This window comes from Sorex fumeus, unplaced genomic scaffold, assembly GCF_029834395.1.
Source record: "Sorex fumeus unplaced genomic scaffold, SorFum_2.1 ptg000264l, whole genome shotgun sequence".
Taxonomy (NCBI): Eukaryota; Metazoa; Chordata; class Mammalia; order Eulipotyphla; family Soricidae; genus Sorex; species Sorex fumeus.
This window is the reverse complement of record NW_026606321.1, coordinates 1,313,559-1,333,438: the sequence shown is the minus strand read 5'-3', so window position 1 is coordinate 1,333,438 and position 19,880 is coordinate 1,313,559. Positions and strand designations below refer to the sequence as shown.

General features: G+C 64.2%; 1 protein-coding gene across 1 annotated transcript in view; it reads left to right on the top strand.

Moving 5' to 3' along the window:
* Positions 1-2,266: 2,266 nt before the first annotated feature.
* TRIO (trio Rho guanine nucleotide exchange factor) overlaps positions 2,267-19,880 on the top strand; it is a 172,244-nt gene continuing 154,630 nt past the window's right edge. Inside the window, 1 exon segment of the mRNA XM_056109061.1 lies at positions 2,267-2,321. Coding sequence (XP_055965036.1) covers positions 2,282-2,321 — 40 coding nt within the window. The 5' untranslated portion in view covers positions 2,267-2,281.

Here is a 19,880-nt window from a genome sequence, read left to right as displayed (position 1 = left end):
CCCTTGCACCCACCCACCGTTTCCAGAAGCGTTCGTTGCTAGCGGTCCCATGTCTTGCAGCCACATGAAACTCTGCAGGCGGGCGGTACGCGAATATGCTCCAGCCGCTGGTTTGGCTGACCTCCCCGACAGCTGGATGTCACTTCCCTTGGCCTCCCCAGCTCCGGGCCCTTGGCCATCTCTGACTTCCAGACTGACCAGCCGCACTCCTTTCTGCGGTGTGGGTGGGGGGCTGTGCCCGCGCCCCCTCGCCGCCCGGGGGGTTGGAGTCCATCACCCGCCCCCCCCCCCGCCCAAGCTCCCTGCTCCTCTCCCAGCTAGGACGCAGCCCCTGCCCGCGTGTGCGCCAGGCCCGCGGCTGCGCCTAAGGGAGCCGCTCGGGCCCAGAGTCTGAGTCACCGGGGCCCCTGCGGGCCGCCGCAGACGAACACGAAAGCGGCAGCTGGAGCGCCAAGGCGGGGGGCGGCTCCTGTCCACCCCACCGGGTGGGCGCGTCCAGGCTGCAGCCGGACCCGAGCCTCGCGCAACGCGCGGCCAGGTGGCGGGGCCGCGGCCGCAGCCAAGGCCGCCGCGGCAGACCCCGCCCATGCTCAGGCCCGCCCACCTCCGAGCGCACGCTCAGGCCGCTGATACACGGCAGGCTCCGCCCACCACCGAGCTCACGCGCCGGTCGCCGCAGCCGCAGGCTCCGCCCATCTCCAGGCCCCGCCCACCTCCGAGCTCACTTTCGGGTCTTTGCTGCCGCAGGCTCCGCCCATCTCCAGCCCCGCCCACCTCCGAGCTCACTTTCGGGTCTTTGCTGCCGCAGGCTCCGCCCACCCCAAGCCCCGCCCACCCTCGAGCGCACTCTCAGGCCGCTCCGCCGCGGCAGGCTCGAGCGCCCACCGCCGAGCTCACCCCCGGGCCGCCGCCCCCACCGCGGCAGGCTCCGCCCACACCCAGGCCCCGCCCATCGCCGAGCTCACTCTCGAACCGCTGCCGCCGCGGCAGGCCCCGCCCATCGGCGAGCGCACTCCCGGGCCGCCGCCCCCACCGCGGCAGGCTCCGCCCACACCCAGGCCCCGCCCACCGCCGTGCTCACTCTCGAACCGCTGCCGCCGCGGCAGGCCCCGCCCGCCGCCTCCAGGCCCCGCCCGCCGCCTCCAGGCCCCGCCCGCCGCCGAGCCCACGCTCGGGCCGCCGCCGAAGCCGGCCGGAAATGCCCGAAGCCCCTCTTTTTTCCCTTCCTCTCCTTTCGCCGCTCTCCCTTTTCCTTTCACCCGGGTTCCCGGGGCTGTGATTTCCCCCTCCCCCCGCCTTCCTTTCCCATTTGCGACCAAGATGGAGGCGGGCGGCTGCCCCCGGCGCCCGTGAGCCCCGCGCCCGCCGCCGCCGCCGCCCGCGCTCCGGCCGCCGCCGCCGCCGCCGCCGCCGACCGGGCCGAGGCTCCGCGCCCCGCGGGCCGAGCCGCCGCCGCCGCCGCCGCCGCCGCCCCGGGGCTCCGCGTCCCGCAGCGGCGCCGCCAGGGCCCGCGCCGGGCGAGCGAGCGGCGGCGGCGGCGGCGGCGGGGCCGGGCCGGGCGCGGCCATGAGCGGCAGCAGCAGCGGCAGCGGCGGCGCCGCCGCCCCCGCCGCGTCCTCGTCGGGCCCCGCCGCCCCGGCCGGCGCGGCGGGCGCGGGCTGCGGGGGCGGCGCGGGCGACGGGGCCGAGGAGGCGGCCAAGGACCTGGCCGACATCGCCGCCTTCTTCCGATCGGGTGAGTGCGGCGGCTCGCGGGCCGCGTCCGCGGCTCTTTGTCTGGGCCGCGGCGGCGGCGGCGGGGGCGGCGGGGACCGCCTGGGCGGAGGCCCCGGGCCGCGGCCGGGCGCCGGGGCCGGCGGGGCGGGCGTCAGCGGCGAGCGCCGCGCGGACCCTCCCGCCACCCGTGCCGGCGGGGCCCTCGGCCGGCGCCGCCGACCGTCCGAGCCCGGCCGCGCCGAAGCGGGGCGCGGGGCCCCCCCGGCCGAGCTGCGGGGTCCGGCCCGCGCGGGCCATTGTCTGCGGAGGGAGGGCGGGGGCGGGCCGCGGTGGCCGCGGGTGCGGGCGGGGGCGGCGCTGCCAGGTGGCTCCCGGCGCGGCGTGCTCGGGCCCCGGCCCCCGCGGGGAGGCGCGCGGGGGGCGTGCCCGGGCGTCCCCGGGACCGCGGCGCGGCGCCTCCCCGCGGCCCGGCCCAGTCCCGCGTCCCGCGTCCCGCGCCCCCGCGTCCCCGCGTCCCCGGCGGGGCCCGCGGCCAGGAGCGCAGTGCCGGGCGCGGGCCGGGAGGATGCAGCGCCGGCGCCCGAGGTCGGAGGAGGGCGGGCCAGGTGCGGGGTGCGGGGGCGCGGCGGGTGGGAAGGCTCGGGTGTCCCCGAGGTGCGGACGTGGGGGTGGGGGACCCCCGGGCGGGGTCCTCAGGTCCGTCCTCAGACCTGGGTGAGGTCAGGGGGGTCGAGCCGAGGACGCGGGCGGCCTTGGGTGGCGGGAGGGGGACTGGCCCGCGCGCCCGCTCTGCCTCGCCCCCCCCCCCCAGGCTTCCGCCAGGTTTGCGTGGTCGCCGCGGGGGGGGGGGGCGAGCTAACCTGGAGTGGTTTGACCCCATTGGTCGTGGCCGGGAGTGACAGGCGGCGGCTCTGCGGCGCGCTGGGGCTGCCCTGCCCCCAGGAGCCCCCCAGGACCGTGCGGTTCCAGCCAAGGCCAGCGCCGCAGGGGAACCCCACGCCGCGCGCACCTCGGAATAGCAGAGCTGGGTCGTCCTCCCTTGTGCCCCGGAGCGAGCTAGCGGCTCGCCTGGCTCCTCCGTCGTCGCCGCCACCTGTCACCCCTCGCGGATCCGGATCCCGTGCGCACGCACACACGGGCACGGGCAGCCGGCTGGGCTGGGAGGCAATGGGGGTGGGGGTGGGAGCCAGAGCCAGACCCGCCGCCGAGCTCTCGATTGTGCAATCGGATTGTCTGCTCAGGGCACACGGCTTTTGTTCCGAGTCCCCCCAAAGACCCCGGTGGACCCTGGCCGATGCGGCACACCTGAGCCCGGGCTCTCCACTCTAGCTTCTGGCTGTCTGAGGAATCGCTGTTGGGGTCTCTGTGCTGGGTGACCTGGCTGCAGACCCCAGTATGGGGCAGAACCCGGCTGTGCTGCCCAGTGCCTTCCCCAGATGATCCAGCTGGGCTTCTTGGCCCGATGTCTCCGAGCCCTGAGCCTATTCGGATGAATGGGTTGGGGGGGGAGAGCAGTGGGTCTCTCCCCAGGGTGCCTCATCTTTCCTCTCTGTGGCAGCCCCGAGTCCCTGAATCCCTGACCCAGATCTGGGATCGGGCATCCGGGGCCCTGCCATGTGGCCGAGGGAAGAGGGTGTCCCCACCTGCAGGGATGGGACCTGTCTTGGTCTAGTGGGCGGAGTGGCCTTGTTGAAGAGACTGGCTGGCAGGTGGCTCTGAGGATGTGAGAAGCGCTATCGTCTCTGAGGCTGCCAGAGCACGGAGGTTGGGTTCCTGGGCTCCAGGGAAGACCTTGCGGGCGCGGGGACGAGCGTGTCCCCGCAGGTCCCCTCTGTCTCAGTCGGGCCTGCTTGGCTGGGCCGGGAGCTCCCCAGCCCCCCTACCCCCGTTCTCTTGACCAGTGTCCCTTATTGTCTCTCTTGACTCCGTTGAAACCCCTCTCTGTAGGCGCTGGGGTGTGTAGAGCACTGGCCTGGCGTGTGTGAGCCCTGAGTGTGATCCCCAGCCAGACCCCGCCGTACCGCCCGCCCCCCCCCCCCATCCAAGAGAATCCGGAGAGAAGAGACACTTCTCTCCATCATCCCAGACAGCACTCGGCTGGCACTGTTGACCGGCGGGAGGGCAGCTTCAGCCCTAGAACTTTGAAACAATCAGAGCAGTTCATAAATAGAACGGGCTGCCATGTGGTGGCTCCGTCACCGGAAGCTCCGGGCAGAGGCGCTGCCAAGGTCGACCCGGGGGTGGGGACTGGAGTCCTGCCCTTGGACGGGGGCCGGGGAGAAGGTCCAGGGGCTCCGTTTTTCTCCCTGTGGGTGCCTTCGGGGTGTGTATGCGGGGTGGGGGGGCGGGCTATCCATTTGTGGCTTCAGAGCAGGGCCATCCCTCCCGGGGCCTCTTTCGCTGTGGGGGTCTGTCCCACCTCCTAGGCTGTCACTGCTGCTGCGTGGCATGGGACTGTCACGGACCCCCCTGCTCCCAGCTCAGTTACCCTCCCTTCCATGGGAAGGTAACTGAGCCTGGGGGGTGGTGAATCAGTCAGTTCCCCCTCTGGGCTCTTCCCTGCGTGAGCCCAGCACCCTAAGGAGATAAAGCAGATTTCTGAGCCAAATGAGGTGGGGTGGGGGCGGCATTCCAGAATTCACAGTCCAGTTTGGTTTTGTTTAAAATAATAATTTTTTTGGACGATATGAATTGGGCTTCCCTGTTGGTGGTAGCGGGGGCGGCGGGGGGTCAGGGGGGTCGGGGCCCAGAAGCGCAGCCCAGACTCTTTCCCCAACGCCTCGAGGGCCAGGGCTTTTTCGCAACCCCCCCTGGGACCAATCACTTTTATTGCCAATCTATTTTGGGGCTCTGTTCCTGTGGCCATAAATCATTCTTTCAAAGCTCTCTATTTAACCTTGCAAGAGTGTGTGTGTGTGTGTGTGTGTGTGTGTGCGTGTGTGCGCGCGCGCACTTGTTTGCGCGTGGGGGGTTGGTGCTTACATAAATGCATTATTTTTAACCTGCCCGGCATGTTTTAGGTTGGCATTAAGTGAGTGTGTTGAGAAGAAAGATGTGTGGTTGTTCGGAAGCATCGTGGCTCGGCCTGCCGGCCTGTTTTCTCCGTGAAATTTCGCCTTCCCAGCGAACATGGCGGGAAACGGGGTCTGTGGGCATCCCTTGCTAAGTTCTCACCCCATGGCTTGAGCGCACATGGACAGGCACGCGCACACACACACGCACGCACGCACACACACGCACACGCACATGTGCACACGTGCACACACGGGCCCTCAGGGGCCCCTGGGAGCTGGGGAACTGGGCTTGACAGCACTGCTTCTCACACCACTTACGTAGCTGCCCCCCCCACAGCCCCCCACAGCCCAGCCTGGAAGTTTGGGCTTTGTGAGCACGGAGAGAGTGCGGGGAAATCCGTCCTGGCTACCATCAGTGTTTCAGAAAGGGAAGCTGAGGGGATCAGAAGCCAGCGGTCGAGACTGGCCTTTTCTCTCTTCCGGGGATGCACATGGAGGAAAGCCATTTGATGGCTCCCGTGTATCCTAGAAGTGACTTTCTGGACGTCAAGGAAGCGCAGTAGAGAAGCACCCAGCAGAGCTTCTCATCGGGCCGCGTAGACTGACTTCCGGTCGTGGGGTAGTGTTTTTTTCCCCCTCTGCCGGTTACCCATCCAAGATTCACCTGCAGACTGGGGGCCATTCACCGAGCCATCCAAATAATTAAGCATGGTTGAAACGCAACCAGTGGTTCTGTTCAAAAGGGGAAGCCGTGGTTCAACATGCAGCCTTCAGCTGTCTCAAGAGAGATGGGGCTGAGGGTGGGGTTCCCGGACCCTGCGGGTCCGGGTGAATTTGGGATGTGTCTCTCACTGAAGGCAGGAGACGCGTGTGCAGTGCTCGTACTCCAGATCAGCCGTATCTGATATTTAGTTCTCGTTTATTTACTTCGCATTGGGAAAAGGAAAATCTTATCTCCCCTTCTTGGCAGGATTCCAGAGAAACGTCAGATTCTTAATCAATAGCCTGACTTGACCGCCCTGTGGAATGGCTTCTGTTGGCGGGGCTGGATTGCGTTTTTCTCTCGAAAGCACCCCGCCCCGCTACCCCCCCCCCCACTTCCTGCAGTGAACGGGCTGTTTGCTGAAGTGCCCTGTGGGCTGACCCACAAACTCAGTGTCCCTCTGTGGGCAGGACTCACAGTGGTACCCCAGTGCAGGAAGGAGAGGACTGGGGAGGGTGTGTCCGCTGATGGTGATGGAGGGGTGCTGGCCGCCATTGGGATTCTCCCTTGGAGGGCTGTGTGGTCCAGTGAGCATGGGTGGACTGGTCAGTCGCTCTCTGCCCCTTGTTTTCCAGGTGGGCCCGAAGGGGCAGCAAGAAGGGCAGGTCCATGTGTGTGGGCCTGGGACCAGCCCCGTCTCACGGCACCTGAGATGTTCTGGGAGGACCGAGCAGGGGCGGAGGGTGCTCGGGCTGACAGGTCACCCTGCTGGGGCCCATGCAAGGGCCTGCCCTGTGCCTCTGAGCCTGGGAGGAGGAGGACGGTTGGGGCAGGGGCCTGCAGGGGCCTGTGTGTGTATGCCAGGGGCCTCTGGCCCACCGTGCCCACCATCCTGCGGCCCTGTGGGTGCCTCTCTGTCAAGTTGGCCACGTGCTTGTGTGCGTGTGTGTGCTTGTGTATGTGCGTGCGTGTGTGTGCACGAACATGTGCGTGTGCATGCATGTATGTGCGTGTGTGTGCTTGCGTGCTTGTGTATGTGCGTGCATGCCTGTGTGCGAACATACGTGTGCGTGTGAACATGTGCATGTGTGCATGTGACCATGTGCATTTGTGCATGTACGTGTGTGCATGTGTGTATGTGAGCGTGTGCGTGTGTGCGTGAGCGCTTGTGTCTGTGCATGTGTGCTGCGTGTGCGTGTGTGCGCGTGCAAGTTTGTGTGGGGTGGGTGCCCTCCTGGAGCATACGCCAGCCAGTGCACACCCGGTGACTGGGCGCACCCCTTTGGCCGTCCCACCTCGCTCCCTGGGAGAACCCCCTCCGTGTCCGTGCCCAGCATCGGGTGCCCACCGCCGTGTGGCTGGGAAGTGTGGGGAGGGGGCAGGTGTGAGGGTCTCCTGGGCTTTGTTCCTTGAGAAGCGTGGGCGTGACTCGGGAACCCTTAGCTGGCTGCCAGGGGCACCGTGGCCGGCTCTAACCTCGTTTTGGTGATAAATATACCCGCGATGTAGATCACTGCCCGTTTTAATTAGCCGCGTGTTGCCTCTTGTCCGGCTGTGGCGCGCGGGAGCGGGCGGGGGCGGGTAGGGCTTGTGATCTGGGAGCTTCATGCACTGTGGGCTCGGGGCTGCAGGTCAGTCTGCTTCGGGCCAGCAGAGAACCCTGGGGCCGGGCCCTGCGGGGAGCATCTGCCTGGGTTTCTGCTGGGGCCCTGCTGGCACCTCCCTGGTCGTCCGTGTGGTCGTGTCCGTTCTGAGAAAGAGGGGCAGGCCCCAGGGTAGTTCCCCCACCCTGCCCAGGAGGGCTCGGCCTTTGCTGCCTGTTCTGTGGTGGCGGGACGGGTCAGCCAGCAGGGCGAGAGGAAGTGGTCTCAGGGGTGACGTGCTTCAGGCCCGCTCAGGGGACCTCCGCGCAGGGAGGGGCCTGTGGGCTCACGACAGGTGCTGCTGAGGAATCACGGGGGTGAGTGGGGACGGGGCAGGGGGAGTCTGTTCAGCGTGCCGGCTGACGGTGAACACCTGTATTAAAAGTCCGAGAACTGTCACCCCACCAATGCCAAATACAGGTTTTCTTCTTTTCCTTTTGGTTTTGGGGCCACACCTACCAACGCCCAGGGCTTCTCCTGCCTCGGTGCTCAGGGGGACCCTGTGGGGGGCTCAGAGGTGAACCTGGGCTGCCCTCAGGGCCAGCGCCCTAACCGCTGTTGCTGCTTCAGCCCTACGCACTCCAGTTGCTTTCGTATGTTCATTTAAAACAGTCTTTAAAAAAAGACTAATGGCAAACTGGGGGAAAACAGTGATTACAAGTCAGAGTCGTCAACGCACAGTGAAACGTCGCTTGGTGCCAACAGTCAGAGATAGCCCCGAAGGAATGCGGGTGGTGTGAAGGGGACAGATGGCCCACAAATCCTCCGTGTCGCTGGGGCTTGGTGTGTGTGACTGAGACAGTGAGGCACCAACGGAACACACTCCGACATCCCTGCCCCAGCCCAGGGCGGCAGCGGACGCGTTGGGTCCCAGGTCTGGCTCGGGTGTCCCCCCCAGCCTGAAGCTGGGCATCTTGTCCCTGCAGTTCCCACCCGTTTGTGGTCACCGTGAAAGGGGCGGCACCTGGTCAGCCCAGCAGGGATCGTGCTGGCTCTGCATGTGCCCAACCCGGGTTCGGTTCCCGGCACCCCTTAGCACCCCCAGGTCCCCACAGGTGTGAGTCTCAAGCACCGCCAGGTGTGGCCCCTTCAAAGGAAGTGCCACTCCCGGTGAGCATGTGTGCACCCCAAGGTGACTCCAGGCCGGCGCCGCCAGCCCTCAGGTGCCTCCAGGACCCGGAAGGGGCACGGGTGGCGTGTGCCCCAGGGCCCAGGGCGCCCCCGCCACCTCCTGCGCCACCCCCCGCAGGCACCACAGCTGGTGTCAGGGCCACAGCCTCGAGATGGACAGGCAGGTGGAGAGGGACTTCCAGGGCCAGCCCACACCACGGAGGAGGTTTCCTGCTGGTTGGGAAGAGGAGGAGGAGGGAGGCTGCCCCAGGTGGCCCCGAGCGGCTGTGAGGGGGCCGCTGCCTGGGCTCCCCCAGGGCTCGGCGGACACACCAGCCCAGGCCAAGTGTCCCCCAGGCACGCTGCCTGTCTGCCCCAGCTGGCCCCTGTGCCTGTGGGGTTTGCTGCCACCGCCCAGGGAGAAGCTGGGAGCAGGCAGGTCTATGCTGGCCACCACCACTGGCCTCAGGAGGGTCAGGTGGGCCAATGCTGCGGCGTGGGGCTTCCCGCCCCTGGCCCTGTGCGGCTGTGCCGATGGTCAGGGCCTGAATTTATATTCCCCATCCCCTGCTCTACGCGGAGCGGGCCTGAGTGGGCACCGTCCAGCGTCTTGTACTTCTGTCTTCTGATGGTTTTCCAGAGGGTTGCTGGCTTCTCCCCTCCCCGGGGGCGACCCCCAGGCCCCCAGCTCTTGCTCCCGATCGGCACGGGAGCTCCTTCCCCAACTTGCCCTGTCCTCACGGGCCAGGAGCGCCTTTGGAACTTGACTCCCTAGATGTGGGCACGCCTGTGACCCGCCGGCGAGGCCCGTGGAGGTTTCAAATGCCATGTTGATTTTCTCTGTCCCACGTGCCGCCGAGGCCAGTGTCCTGTCATCTGGGGCAGCCTGGCAGAGCGCTCCCAACAGTTATCTCTGCCGCCCCTGGCTTGGGGCCCTGCCCCCGTGTGTCACGTGCCCAGGCCCTTTGTCCCTGGTGGGCGTGTGCCGTCATGTGAGGGATGACAGCCAGCTGCCCGCAGGGCTGGGGTTAGAGCCCCAGACCCTCCTCGGGGGACTCAGGACCGCTCTCCGCTCTCCCTGTGTCCCGCACCCAGGCAGGGTGCCGGTCTCAGATCTGCCCACGTGGGGACAGTGAGTCCAGGGCACGAGACTCGACTGACGAGCCTGGGTGGAGTGAGCCGGCTTCCCTGCCGGTGGCCTGGGCTGGGCCCTGTCATTTGGTTTCTTTGTCTCTCTTCTCTTTGCCTAATTGACACTGGTGCTAGGAAATAACCTGGTGAGCCCTTGACGCGTGCGGGCGGCACGCTTTCACTGGCTGCTGGCAGGATGCTGGGCTGAGCGTGTGCTGGGCAGCGTGCAGGGAGGGGCTGGCGGGAGAGTTGTGTCTGCTGCCCCTCTGGTTTTCTGCCTGTCTGTCCGGCTGGTCGGCCGGCCCACCGTGGCTTTGCTTGGGAGCGGGGCCGGCACCGGTCTCTGCGTCTGCAGCGACATGGACGACCGTGTGCAGTGTGCCTGTTCCATCTGTCCCTTCGGCTGAGGTCACTCTTGGCCCGGGCTGTTGCGGCTCCGCTCTTTGTGGGGTGCAGTTTCTCGTCGGTCAGCGCTCACGGGGTGCCCCCTCCCCGCCTGGCCTGCTTTGACTGGGTGTTTTCTCGGGTTCAGAGCCTGCTGGGCTCAGCTCTTCCCCCAAGAGTATGCTCTGCAGGGGCCATTGCTGCGGCCAGCGTGGGAGTGATCTCTCTGGGACACTGAGGCCCGTGGGCAGGAGGCAGCTTAGACTCCTGGGAGAGTGCAGTTCACCTTCCCTCCCTTCTCTGGGGGGTGCCCGAGGCCGTGTGGAAGGCTGAGTTTTCTCCCTGACCCTCACTTTGGGGGACACTAGAGAGTGAGCGAATGGGTCGAGCACGGCCTGGACTCGGCCTGACCACAGAGTCCGGTGCGAGGGTGGCCGCCGTGGCCTGACTGCAGAGTTCGCTCACGGAGGCCCGTGGAACTCGGCTGTCTGTCGAATTAGCTGAGAGGTCGCTGCCATTCTTGGCTTTTCTCCCGGCACACGTCTTCGCTGCTGGTTCTGTAGAAGGTCCGTGAGCCTTTCTCTTGAGGAGGAGCAAGCGACTCGCTCCTGTAACGGGGGAGGGTGTGTGTGGTGTGCTCAGGGCTTGCTCCTGCCCTGCTCCACCCAGAGTGTCGGGGAGGGGACCCAGGCCAGCCATGGGCAAGGCAGACGCCCTGAAGGCACGGCTGTGCACTGTATCTTCAGCTGCACATTTCTGGGGGCTTAGGGGCCGCCGCCAGTGGTGCTCAGGGCTCCGGGGCCCACCCTGTGCTCAGCAAGCGTCTGAACCCCTGGACTACTTCTTTCACTCCCCAAACTTTCTGTGTTGGTGGGGGTGGGGGGTGAAGACCCACATCTTGCTGTGCTCGGGGCTCATTCCTGGCTCTGCACTCAGGGATCACTCCTGGTGGGCTCGGGGGACCCTGTGGGACGTGGGGGTCGAACCCAGGTCAGCTGCGCGCAAGGCAGCAGCCTTATCCCCAGCGCAGTTTCTCTAGTCCCCAAAACTTTATTCATTTTCTTTTCCTGTTTCTGGGCCCTGCTCAGGGTGTGCTCCTGACTCCGCCCGCAGGGGTCACGCCTGATCGGTGATGGGCACGGATGGTGAGACGCGGATGGTGGCAGCAGGGTGGGCGGGTGAGGCTCGTCCAGCCTTCCCCTGCCCTTCACCCGCCCACTGCTGGACGCTTGGGCAGGGCCAGGCTCCCTGCTACGCGCAGGTTTCTGGGAAGTGCCGGCCTCTGTGTGGGGAGGCCCCCTGGGGGTCCGGCTCTCTGCCTGTACGGTGAGTGCCCCTCCCTGGGAGCCATGTCCCTAATGCCCTCCGTCACCCCCCGTCCCTGGGTGTCCAGAGGCAGCCCTCCATGCCGGCTCGGTGGGGCTCTGGGAGACTGGCCCTTTGTGCTCTCCTGCAGCTGGACACTGGGGCGGGAAGGGAGACTCCTGATGGGCTTTCCTTTCTCATCTTTTAGCGGGGAGGGGCTCTTGAACATAGCAAAACTGGAGGGCGTGAACAGGGGCGTGGGACTGGCCGCTGCAGCGCGGGCACCGTGGAGGAGGCTTGGCCCGGGGGCCCACAGTGCCCAGGCATTGGCTTTGTGAGTGGACCGAAGGCGGTGAGTGCCGGCCCCGGGCGCGGCTGATGTGTGCATCGGACTGGTCTCTGGAGCGGCTCCTTCCTTCTCGTCCTGGTCCTCGTGGCCCCTCCAACGTGGACGGCAGCTTCCGCTCTGATGCCCTGGAGGGGGGCAGCCCCGCGACGGGGCCGTGTGGGAAGGGGGCAGTGTTTTCGCATGCGGGCTAGGTCCCCCCAGGGGCACCTCCCTTCCTCTCCCCCTTTTCTCTCCTTGTGTTCGTTTTTATTTGGGGGCCATGCCTGGCGGTGCTCAGGCTCTGCTAGAGGTCACTCCTGGCAGGGCTCAAGGGGTCATCTGCGGTGTCAGCGGTTGAGTTAGGGTCAGCCGCGTGCAAGGCCCTGCCCACTGCATGACTTCTGCACGATCCCTGTCCTGTGGAAGAGAGGAAACCGTTCTTGCCACAAGCTTGTGGAACAGGGTCCACAACCCTCTCTCTGTCTCTCTGTCTCTGTCTCTGTCTCTGTCTCTCTCTCTCTCTCTCTCTCACCTGATAGCATATCCGGGGCTTCCTTGGCAAGCCTGACTTGATCGCCGTGTGGAAGCCCCGAGAGGTCTGCGCGAGAGGGAAAGGGGCGAAGGGTGTGCCGACATGCAGTGAGGTTCGGGTCTTCTTGGTCGCGTTCTGGGGAAGGTGAGGGGCGCCATCTGCCTGCGTGCCCCGCTGTCCCCTTCCCCCCATTCGCTGCCAGAGTCCTCTTGTTGGTCAGCCAACTGACAGACAGACAGATCAATGCTCCACCTTGGAAGCCTGACCCCAAGCCCATGTCCATTTGCATAAACTTGCTGAAGTCCTGGGCAGGACTATTGGAGAATCGAGCTGACACTTGAGATGGGGAGCACTTAGCCCCGCCCCAGAGGAGACACCCCGGAAGGAATGCCCACAAAATGTGACGCTGAAGTTTCTCTGGGGTATGGTTCCCAGGAAAAAACAGCTCTTTGGCGCTTTCTGAAACTGCTGCGCGTGTGCGTGTGCGTGTGCGTGTGTGTGTGTGTGTGTGTGTGTTTGCGTTTGCGCATGTACATAGGACTTGCCCTGCAGCAGTGGGTGAGCAGACGCTCCTCTCGCGGGTGCCGACCTTTCCAGTGTTTGGTCTGTCGTCCCTGGCCCTGGGTTCAAATGCCCAGCTCAAAATCATGTAGCGCTTGCAGAGGTTTTCATCTTCCAAGTCTTTGGGGGCGTTATTTCGTTCACATCACCGGGTAATGCAGAGCTGCTCGTCCTGCCAGGAGCAGCAGCAGCATCGGTCAGGTGCTGGGGAGACGGGAAGGGTGCCCTGCCCGGGGGGGTCCTTCCGTTCTTGGGTAGAAGCAGGGACGGGCAGGTGCTGTCTCTTTCCTCTCTCTCTCTCTCTCTCTCTCTCTCTCGTGCCGGGGTGTAGTGTAGGGATGGGAGCTGCGTCTTCTCTGACCGGCGGTTGGCAGTGCCCATCAGGGAACAGGGTCCTCCAGCCCTCACATCTCGGCCCGACGGGGTGGGTGTGGTGGTGCCTCTCCTGCGCCCCCGCTGAGGGTCTGGATGACGCCAAGGACAGAACCCTCCCCTGGATTTCCCCACTCCCCCGTTACAGCCCCCGATAGATGATTTGCAATTGAACATTTTGTAATTTACGAGACAACCAGTTTTACCCACCAGAAATGGCAGCAGAATACGAGTGAAGACACGGAGAGCCCTGTGAAAGGGCCAGAACCCAGGTGACGGGCGAGCGGCTTCTCTCTGCTTCACGCACGCAGCCTTCGCCCGGTGGAAGAGAGAAGCCAAGAGCCCTGCCTCGCCGGGCCTGCGTTTCGCAGGTGGCATCCCGCGAGAGGTGGCGCCGAGGCTGCCTGCTCCCTGGCGCTTCCGGGCACGGTGCCTTCACGCTGCAAACTGCCCGTCCGCTCTCCATCTCCTCGAAAGGCAACCCCGAAGCGGGGCAGCACACTACGAGATAGAGGGAGAAGCACGGGAACAGAATCTGTTTGGTCTGGCCCGACGGTACCTCAGGGACCCCTCTCAGCGCCCCCCCCACTCGCCCAGCCTCCCCCACTCGCTTCCTTGGCCCATCTGAGCGGGACCCTTTGTTGCCAAGGCCTCCCGGGAGTGGTGTGGACCTGTCACAGCTGCCCAGGCCAGCCACCCCAGCGGGGCTGGCTGCAAGGGAAGATTCTGGATGCCCGCAGAGGCGGTGTCCTCAGTGGCCCTGGCCCGCATACCCTGCTCTCCCTGGCCTTCGCCGTCCCTGCTCTTCCGCTTCCCCTTGGGGAATCCACATTTGCCCGTTCACTCTGGTGGGTTGCAGACTGAGACTGATGGGGACCAGCAACCGGCCGAGGGCACCTGCGGCTCCGAGGCAGACTGGGGCCCACCAGGGTGCCACGGGATCTTGCTGCCCCCCGTCCCCCGCACCTGAGTCTGCCCAGGTTCCCCGGTGGCCGTGCGGGGGGTGTGGCGGTGTGTGCAGATCGTTGGGGTCTCGGCACCCCACTGTCTGGAGGGAGTGGGGAAGTGGGCACGTCCATCTGTAGGGTCCGGCTGTGTCCTCTTGTGGGAGATAGATGCTGGCCAGCGTGGGGGGGCATGGCGGGGGGGGGGGGGCGGAGACAGCCTCCACACGTGCTCTGGGGTCATGGGGCTGCCACTGCGCTTCCCGGAACACGTGGCTCCTCTCCTCATGCTCTCCGCGCCCGTGTTCTCTGTATGGGCACTTGAGCCCATCTTCTATGCCTGAACACACCTCGTTCTCTCTTTCTAAGGTCGAGGGTTAAGGGAGTGTGATCTGGGCCACCCACACACGTGTGCGAACACACACACACACACACTGCCCCTGATTAGGGGAAAAGGAAATACTTAAAAACATTTTAGGAACTGCTTTTATCTCAGCTTTTAGAACTCACGTCTTTATTTTATTCTTGGCCACTCTGGTTCTTGGTGCTCAGGGCTTACTCCTGGCTCTGTGCTCAGGGATCCCTCCTAGCAGTGATCGAGGGACCATCTGTGCTGCCCGGGGTCAGACCAGGTCAGCTGCGTACACTTTGCTATCCTCTGACCTCACATAGGGCTGGAGCGATAGCACAGTGATAAGACGTTTGCCTTGCGTGCAGCCAGCCCGACCGAGCCGGGTTCGATTCCTCCTCCCCTCTTGGAGAGCCCGGCAAGCTACCAAGAATATCTAGCCCGCATGGCAAAGCCTGGCAAGCTCCCCGTGACGTATTCGATATGCCAAACACAGTAACAACAAGTCTCAAAATGGAGACGTTACTGGGCCCGCTCGAGTAAATTGATGAACAACGGGAGGAGAGACCTCACGTGCAGTTGATTGTTGTGGGGGTGGGTGGGCTCCCAGGCAGCGTTCAGGGGGCAGCAGGGCCATTCCCAGGAACGCTCGGCCAGCTCGCTTGGACTGTTCATCCTGGGGCCTTCCAGGGCTGTGCCCGGGTGTGCTGTGCAGGGGTGGACGGGGGGCGGGGGGATAGACCAGCTCGGAGCCTCCTGTTGGCCGGCTCGCATGCACCCTGGGCCCCTCGGCGTTCCTGCCCTGCTCTTCCTGCGCGGCTGTGGCCTTCCCGCTCCTCTTCCCTGCTGGGTGGCACTGGGAGGAGTCCTCTTTAACGCCAGAGCGTTCCCTGCCGGGGTGTGACGAGCAGGAGCCTCCCCCCAGCCTGCTCCAGTTTGAGGGCCGTGGCCCCCCCGAAGGGCAGCTGCTGCTCAGTGCCCAGGTGCGAGCACCCACACTCCTGACGCGTGGCACAACTGGCAGGCAGAGCCGTCCTGCTAGTGCTGGACCCTCCAAGTTGAGTGAAACCGAACTGCTCCTTGGGGGAGGGGGGGCTTTGATGGTGCTCAGGGCTGACTCAGGGCTCTGTGCTCAGGGATCACTCCTGGTCTGTGCTCAGGGCTCAGTCCTGACTGTGCTCAGGGCTTAGTCCCGGCTCTGTGCTCAGGGCTCCCTCCTGGCTCTGTGCTCAGTGCTCACTCCCAGCTCTGTGCTTGGGTCTCACTCCTAGCTGTGTGCTCGGGGCTTACTCCTGGCCTGGGGCTCAGGGCTCACTCCTTGCTCTGTGCTGGGGGCCCACTCCTAGCTCTGTGCTCGGGGCTCACTCCTGGCTCTGTTCTTGGGGCTCACTCCTGGCTCGGGGCTCAGGGCTCACTCCTTGCTCTGTGCTGGGGGCCCACTCCTAGCTCTGTGCTCGGGGTTCACTCCCGGCTCTATGCTGGGGGCTCACTCCTGGCTCTGTGCTGGGGGCCCACTCCTAGCTCTGTGCTCGGGGCTCACTCCCGGCTCTATGCTGGGGGCTCACTCCTGGCTCTGTGCTCGGGGCTTACTCCTGGCAGCACTCAGAGACCTCGTGTGTGCCGGGAATTGAACTGGGATCAGCTGTGTGCCAGACTCGTGCCTTTCTCGCTGTCCGATCTCTCCGGGACCCTTCCTTGTTACACATTCCTAACACATTTTCTAGCTTTTCTAATTCTCGCTTTTTTTTAAGTGTTCAGAAAACGACTTGCTTTTGGTTTAGTTTCTGGGTGCCACCTGGTTGTGCTCAGGGGTTACTCTTTGCTTGCTTGCTGCTCAGGACTTCCGGCAGTGCTCGGGGGATTGTGTAGTAAAGGGCATCAAACCCTGGGGTCCCCACATGTGAAACCAGGCCCCTCCCGCCCTCTGAGCCATCTCCCCCCACCCCCCAGCACCCTGGTCTGAACAGACCATCCCCACCTCCGTTTCCTGGAGTCTCATTTCATCTGTGATGAATTTCTTCTTTTGGACCACATGCCCCGGAGCTGGGCTTCGGGTGGGAGCCGCTCCCCGTCACACGCGGGCTGGATGCTAGGTACCCCTTGCAGTGCCGGGGGTGGGGGGCGGGCCAGGCTGCAGGCCAGGCTCGGCACTGCCAGGCACCGGCCCTGTCCTTCCGAGCCCTTGTCCCCGCACCCTGTGCATTCGCTCCTGCCTGTGGAGTGGTGAGCTGCAGCCCTGCAGTGTCCTGGGGTCCCAAGCTGCTGCGTGTGCCTGGGGGTGTGTACTTGCTGCTGAGCACAGAGCCTCGCTTCCCTCCCCCCCACCCCCCGCTGCCCCTGCCCCGTGGGTGTTCTCGCCAGCCCACGGGTCGTGCAGGGCCCTGACTCACTCGGATGGAGTAATTCCTCCTTCAGAGTGAATCACTCGAGGGCTGACTCGTGTCTCCCTCCGTGTCAGGGCTGGGAAGTTTAGAAACTGCAGCGACAGCACGACAGCACGGGCGGGCAGTGCGGGGACAGACCCGCAGAGGCGCCTGGGCAACAGGCCTCCCCGCGTGGGGGTGGGGCGGGGACAGGCTGGGGCCAGCGGCTGGGTCTCGGACAGGAGGGGAAAGGGCAGGAGTGTCCGTCCCGACTCTGATTGGTTTTCAGACAATGACTGACACCTCTGCCCGCCCAGATCTGGATTTGCAGTCAGCAGCCTTGTTTCCCTACGACTAGGCAGGGAGGCGTCCATCTGTTATTGTTGTTCTGTTCTGGGGCCACATCTATTTTGGGTGCTCAGGGGCTGCTCCGGGCTCAGGGAACCCTGCGGTGCTGGGGCTGGACCCTGGCAGGGGGGGGGGGGGCAAGCCTGCGCTCAGCCCTTTGCAGTTCCAGAGAGTTTTCTTTCCAGCTTCAGGCACAGCTGGACCGAGCCCCATCCTGTCTCGGAGCCGGACCCAGCCAACCCAGCGGTGCAGACACCATCGTCCTGCTCCGCTCTCAGTGCCCCCCCATGCTAGGCCCTCACTTGTTACTGCCCTCTGTGGTGGCGCTCTAACTGGACTCTCCACGTCCTCTGGAGTTCCAGCCCTGCCCTTCACAAGTGACCCCATGTGCCCGCAAATCCTGCCGTGGACCTGGGCCATGGATTTCTTTTTATTTTATTTAATTTTGTATTTATATTTATAGCACAGCGGTAGGGCGTTTGCCTTGCACGCAGCCAACATTGTCGACCCGAGTTCGATTCCTCCGCCCCTCTCGGAGAGCCCGGCAAGCTACCGAGAGTATCTCGCCCGCATGGCAGAGCCTGGCAAGCTACCCGTGGCGTATTCGATATGCCAGACACAGTAACAACAAAGTCTCCAATGGAGACGCTACTGGGCCCGCTCGAGCAAATCGATGATCAACGGGAGGGCCTTTACTTACTTTACTTACTGATTTTATATTTTAGATTTTGGGGTCACACCTAGCGACGCACAGGGGTTGCTCCTGGCTCTGCACTCAGGAATTACTCCTGGAAGTGCTTGGGGGACCATATGGGATCCTGGGAATTGAACCCGGTTGGCTGTGTGCAAGGCAAACGCCCCACCCGCTGTGCTATTGCTCCAGCCCCAGCCATGGATTTCTTGTTAGAAGCACCAGAGGGCTGCACACAGACTGGCCCTTTGCTACAGTTCATGGGTGGGCCAGGGTGAGGGCAGCGCCTCTGGGCTAGGCTGGCTCTCCCCTGTCCATTGCCCCAGCCGCCGGCTTGGGCACATCCTCCTCTGAGGCCCAGTTGCTTGGGCATTTGGAAGAGGGACTCCCAAATAGTGCTCAGGGACCACTGGGTAAGACCCAGTGAACCAGGGGCTCCAACTCGGGGCCTCGAGCTTTGCAGGGTGGGTACTCAGCCCCCTGGAACCTCCAGCTGTTGTCAGGGGGCCCTGGTCTGTTGGGAGGTTCAGGGGCACCCTTGCTGCATCCTATGTTTTTGTGTTCTGCAGATGTTGGCTCCGAGCTCTGACCCTAGAGGCCCCGCTTTCCTTTTCCAGACTCCGGAAGCAGGGGTCCGAAACATCCCCAGCCACCCCGGTCCTGCTGTGTATTAATCAATTAATCAGTTAATCTGTGGCTGTGCTATACTGTTTTGTGGCCTTCTGGGCCCTCCCTGACAATTCTAGATGCACCTGTGGTCTGGTGCCAGGCCCGTGGGTGTGGTGCTGCCTGGGTCTGGTTCTGGGGTCCCCCAGGGGCCCCCCAGGGACACACCTGCCAAGGCACAGGGAGCCTGTGGTGCTGGGGGGATCACACCTGGCTTCGGCACGTGCGGGGTCGGCCCCTGACCCCCATCCTCTTCCTGCAGAGCTGCCAGCGTGGGGGAGGGGTGGGCTCTACTGGGGATGCTCCTCTTGACTTGGTGCTCAGGGACCCCCCGGCAGAGGGAGAGGCTCCGTCCCCCTTGGTGACCCGGGAGAGCCTGTGTGGGCCAGACAGGACATCGTCCAGCAAGCCTGTGTCCTTGTCCCCGCCCTGCTGGACCCAGCATTGGGGCTGCTTTGTGCCTTGGTTCTGGGTGAGAAGAACGGTTAACCCCACAGACAGGGTGGCCTGCTGGTCACCGAGGGGCGTCCCTGCTGCCCGGGCCATCGCTTGGGAGTCTGGGTGGATTGGGTTAGGATTGGATTGTTGAGGTGTGGCCTGGCAGGGATCGGAGCGTTTCTTTGCCAGGGATGGAACCCTGGTCAGCTGCAGGCAGGAAGCGCCTTACCCCAGTTCTCTGGGTCCAGTTTCTTGTTCTTTAATTAGGGCAGCAATAAAGAGGAATTTGCAGCTGCAGGTGCTTCCTCCTCACTCTCCTCTATTCTTCCTGGGTGTTGTGCCTCCCAGCCACCTGCCTCCCCCTCTTTCGCAGTCCTTCCCTGCCCTCCCCCATCTCCCCTTTTCTCTCTCCTCTTCTCTTTCCTCTCCCTCCCTCTCCCGTCCCCCCTTCCTCCTCGCTCCCTCTTCCTCCCCATCCCTCTCCCTCCCTCCGCCTCTCCCTGACTTCTTCCCTCTTTCTTGTTCAGCTGCCCCTCCCTACCCCTTCTCTCCACTCGCCACCCCCCCCCTCCGTTCCCCTCCCTCCCCCTCTCCTTCCTTCCCAGGCCTGGGATCAGACCTAGGGGCTTAGCACCTCTGAGCTATGGCACTACTTTTTAAAATCTTTAGAAGTAATCTGGAAAGGCAGCGCTCAGCCTCCCCCCACCCCCTTCTTGGGGACTGGTGTCCGGTCCCTAGCAGTGCCCAGCGCCCTGCTCTGAGCCATTTCTCAGGCCTCTGCTTTTCTAATTATTTTGCTTTGTTGTTGTTTTTTTTGGGGGGGAGGGGATACACCCTGCTTGAGATTAGTTCTTTAGGATAGCTTTATGGTGTGGATACTGTTCCACTTTTATCTGTTTTCATTCAACAAGGCCCGCAAGGTCTGTGTGGTTTTTTGTATGGCCCTGGGTGGACAGGGTTCCCTCCTTATTTAAGTCAGGATTTGGGTTTCCGGACCACTTTCGAGCCCTTGGGCGTTCACTCCTGACTTGAACTAGGATGGAACCCTGCTTGAACGCAGGCACCCGACCCTCGTCCGTGAGTGCCTGCCACGGGCCGAGGACCCACCGAGGGACAGCTTTGGGCTGAGGCTGTAGGCTCAGGCCTTGCCTCAGGCCTTTTTCTTGTGTGTGGTTTTGTTTTGGGCTCCCCTGCCCCCCCCCACTCCTGGTGGCACTTGGGTACGTGGTATCGGCCCAACCAGGCGCCTGCAGCAAGGCAAAGTGCCCTTACCGTGACACCA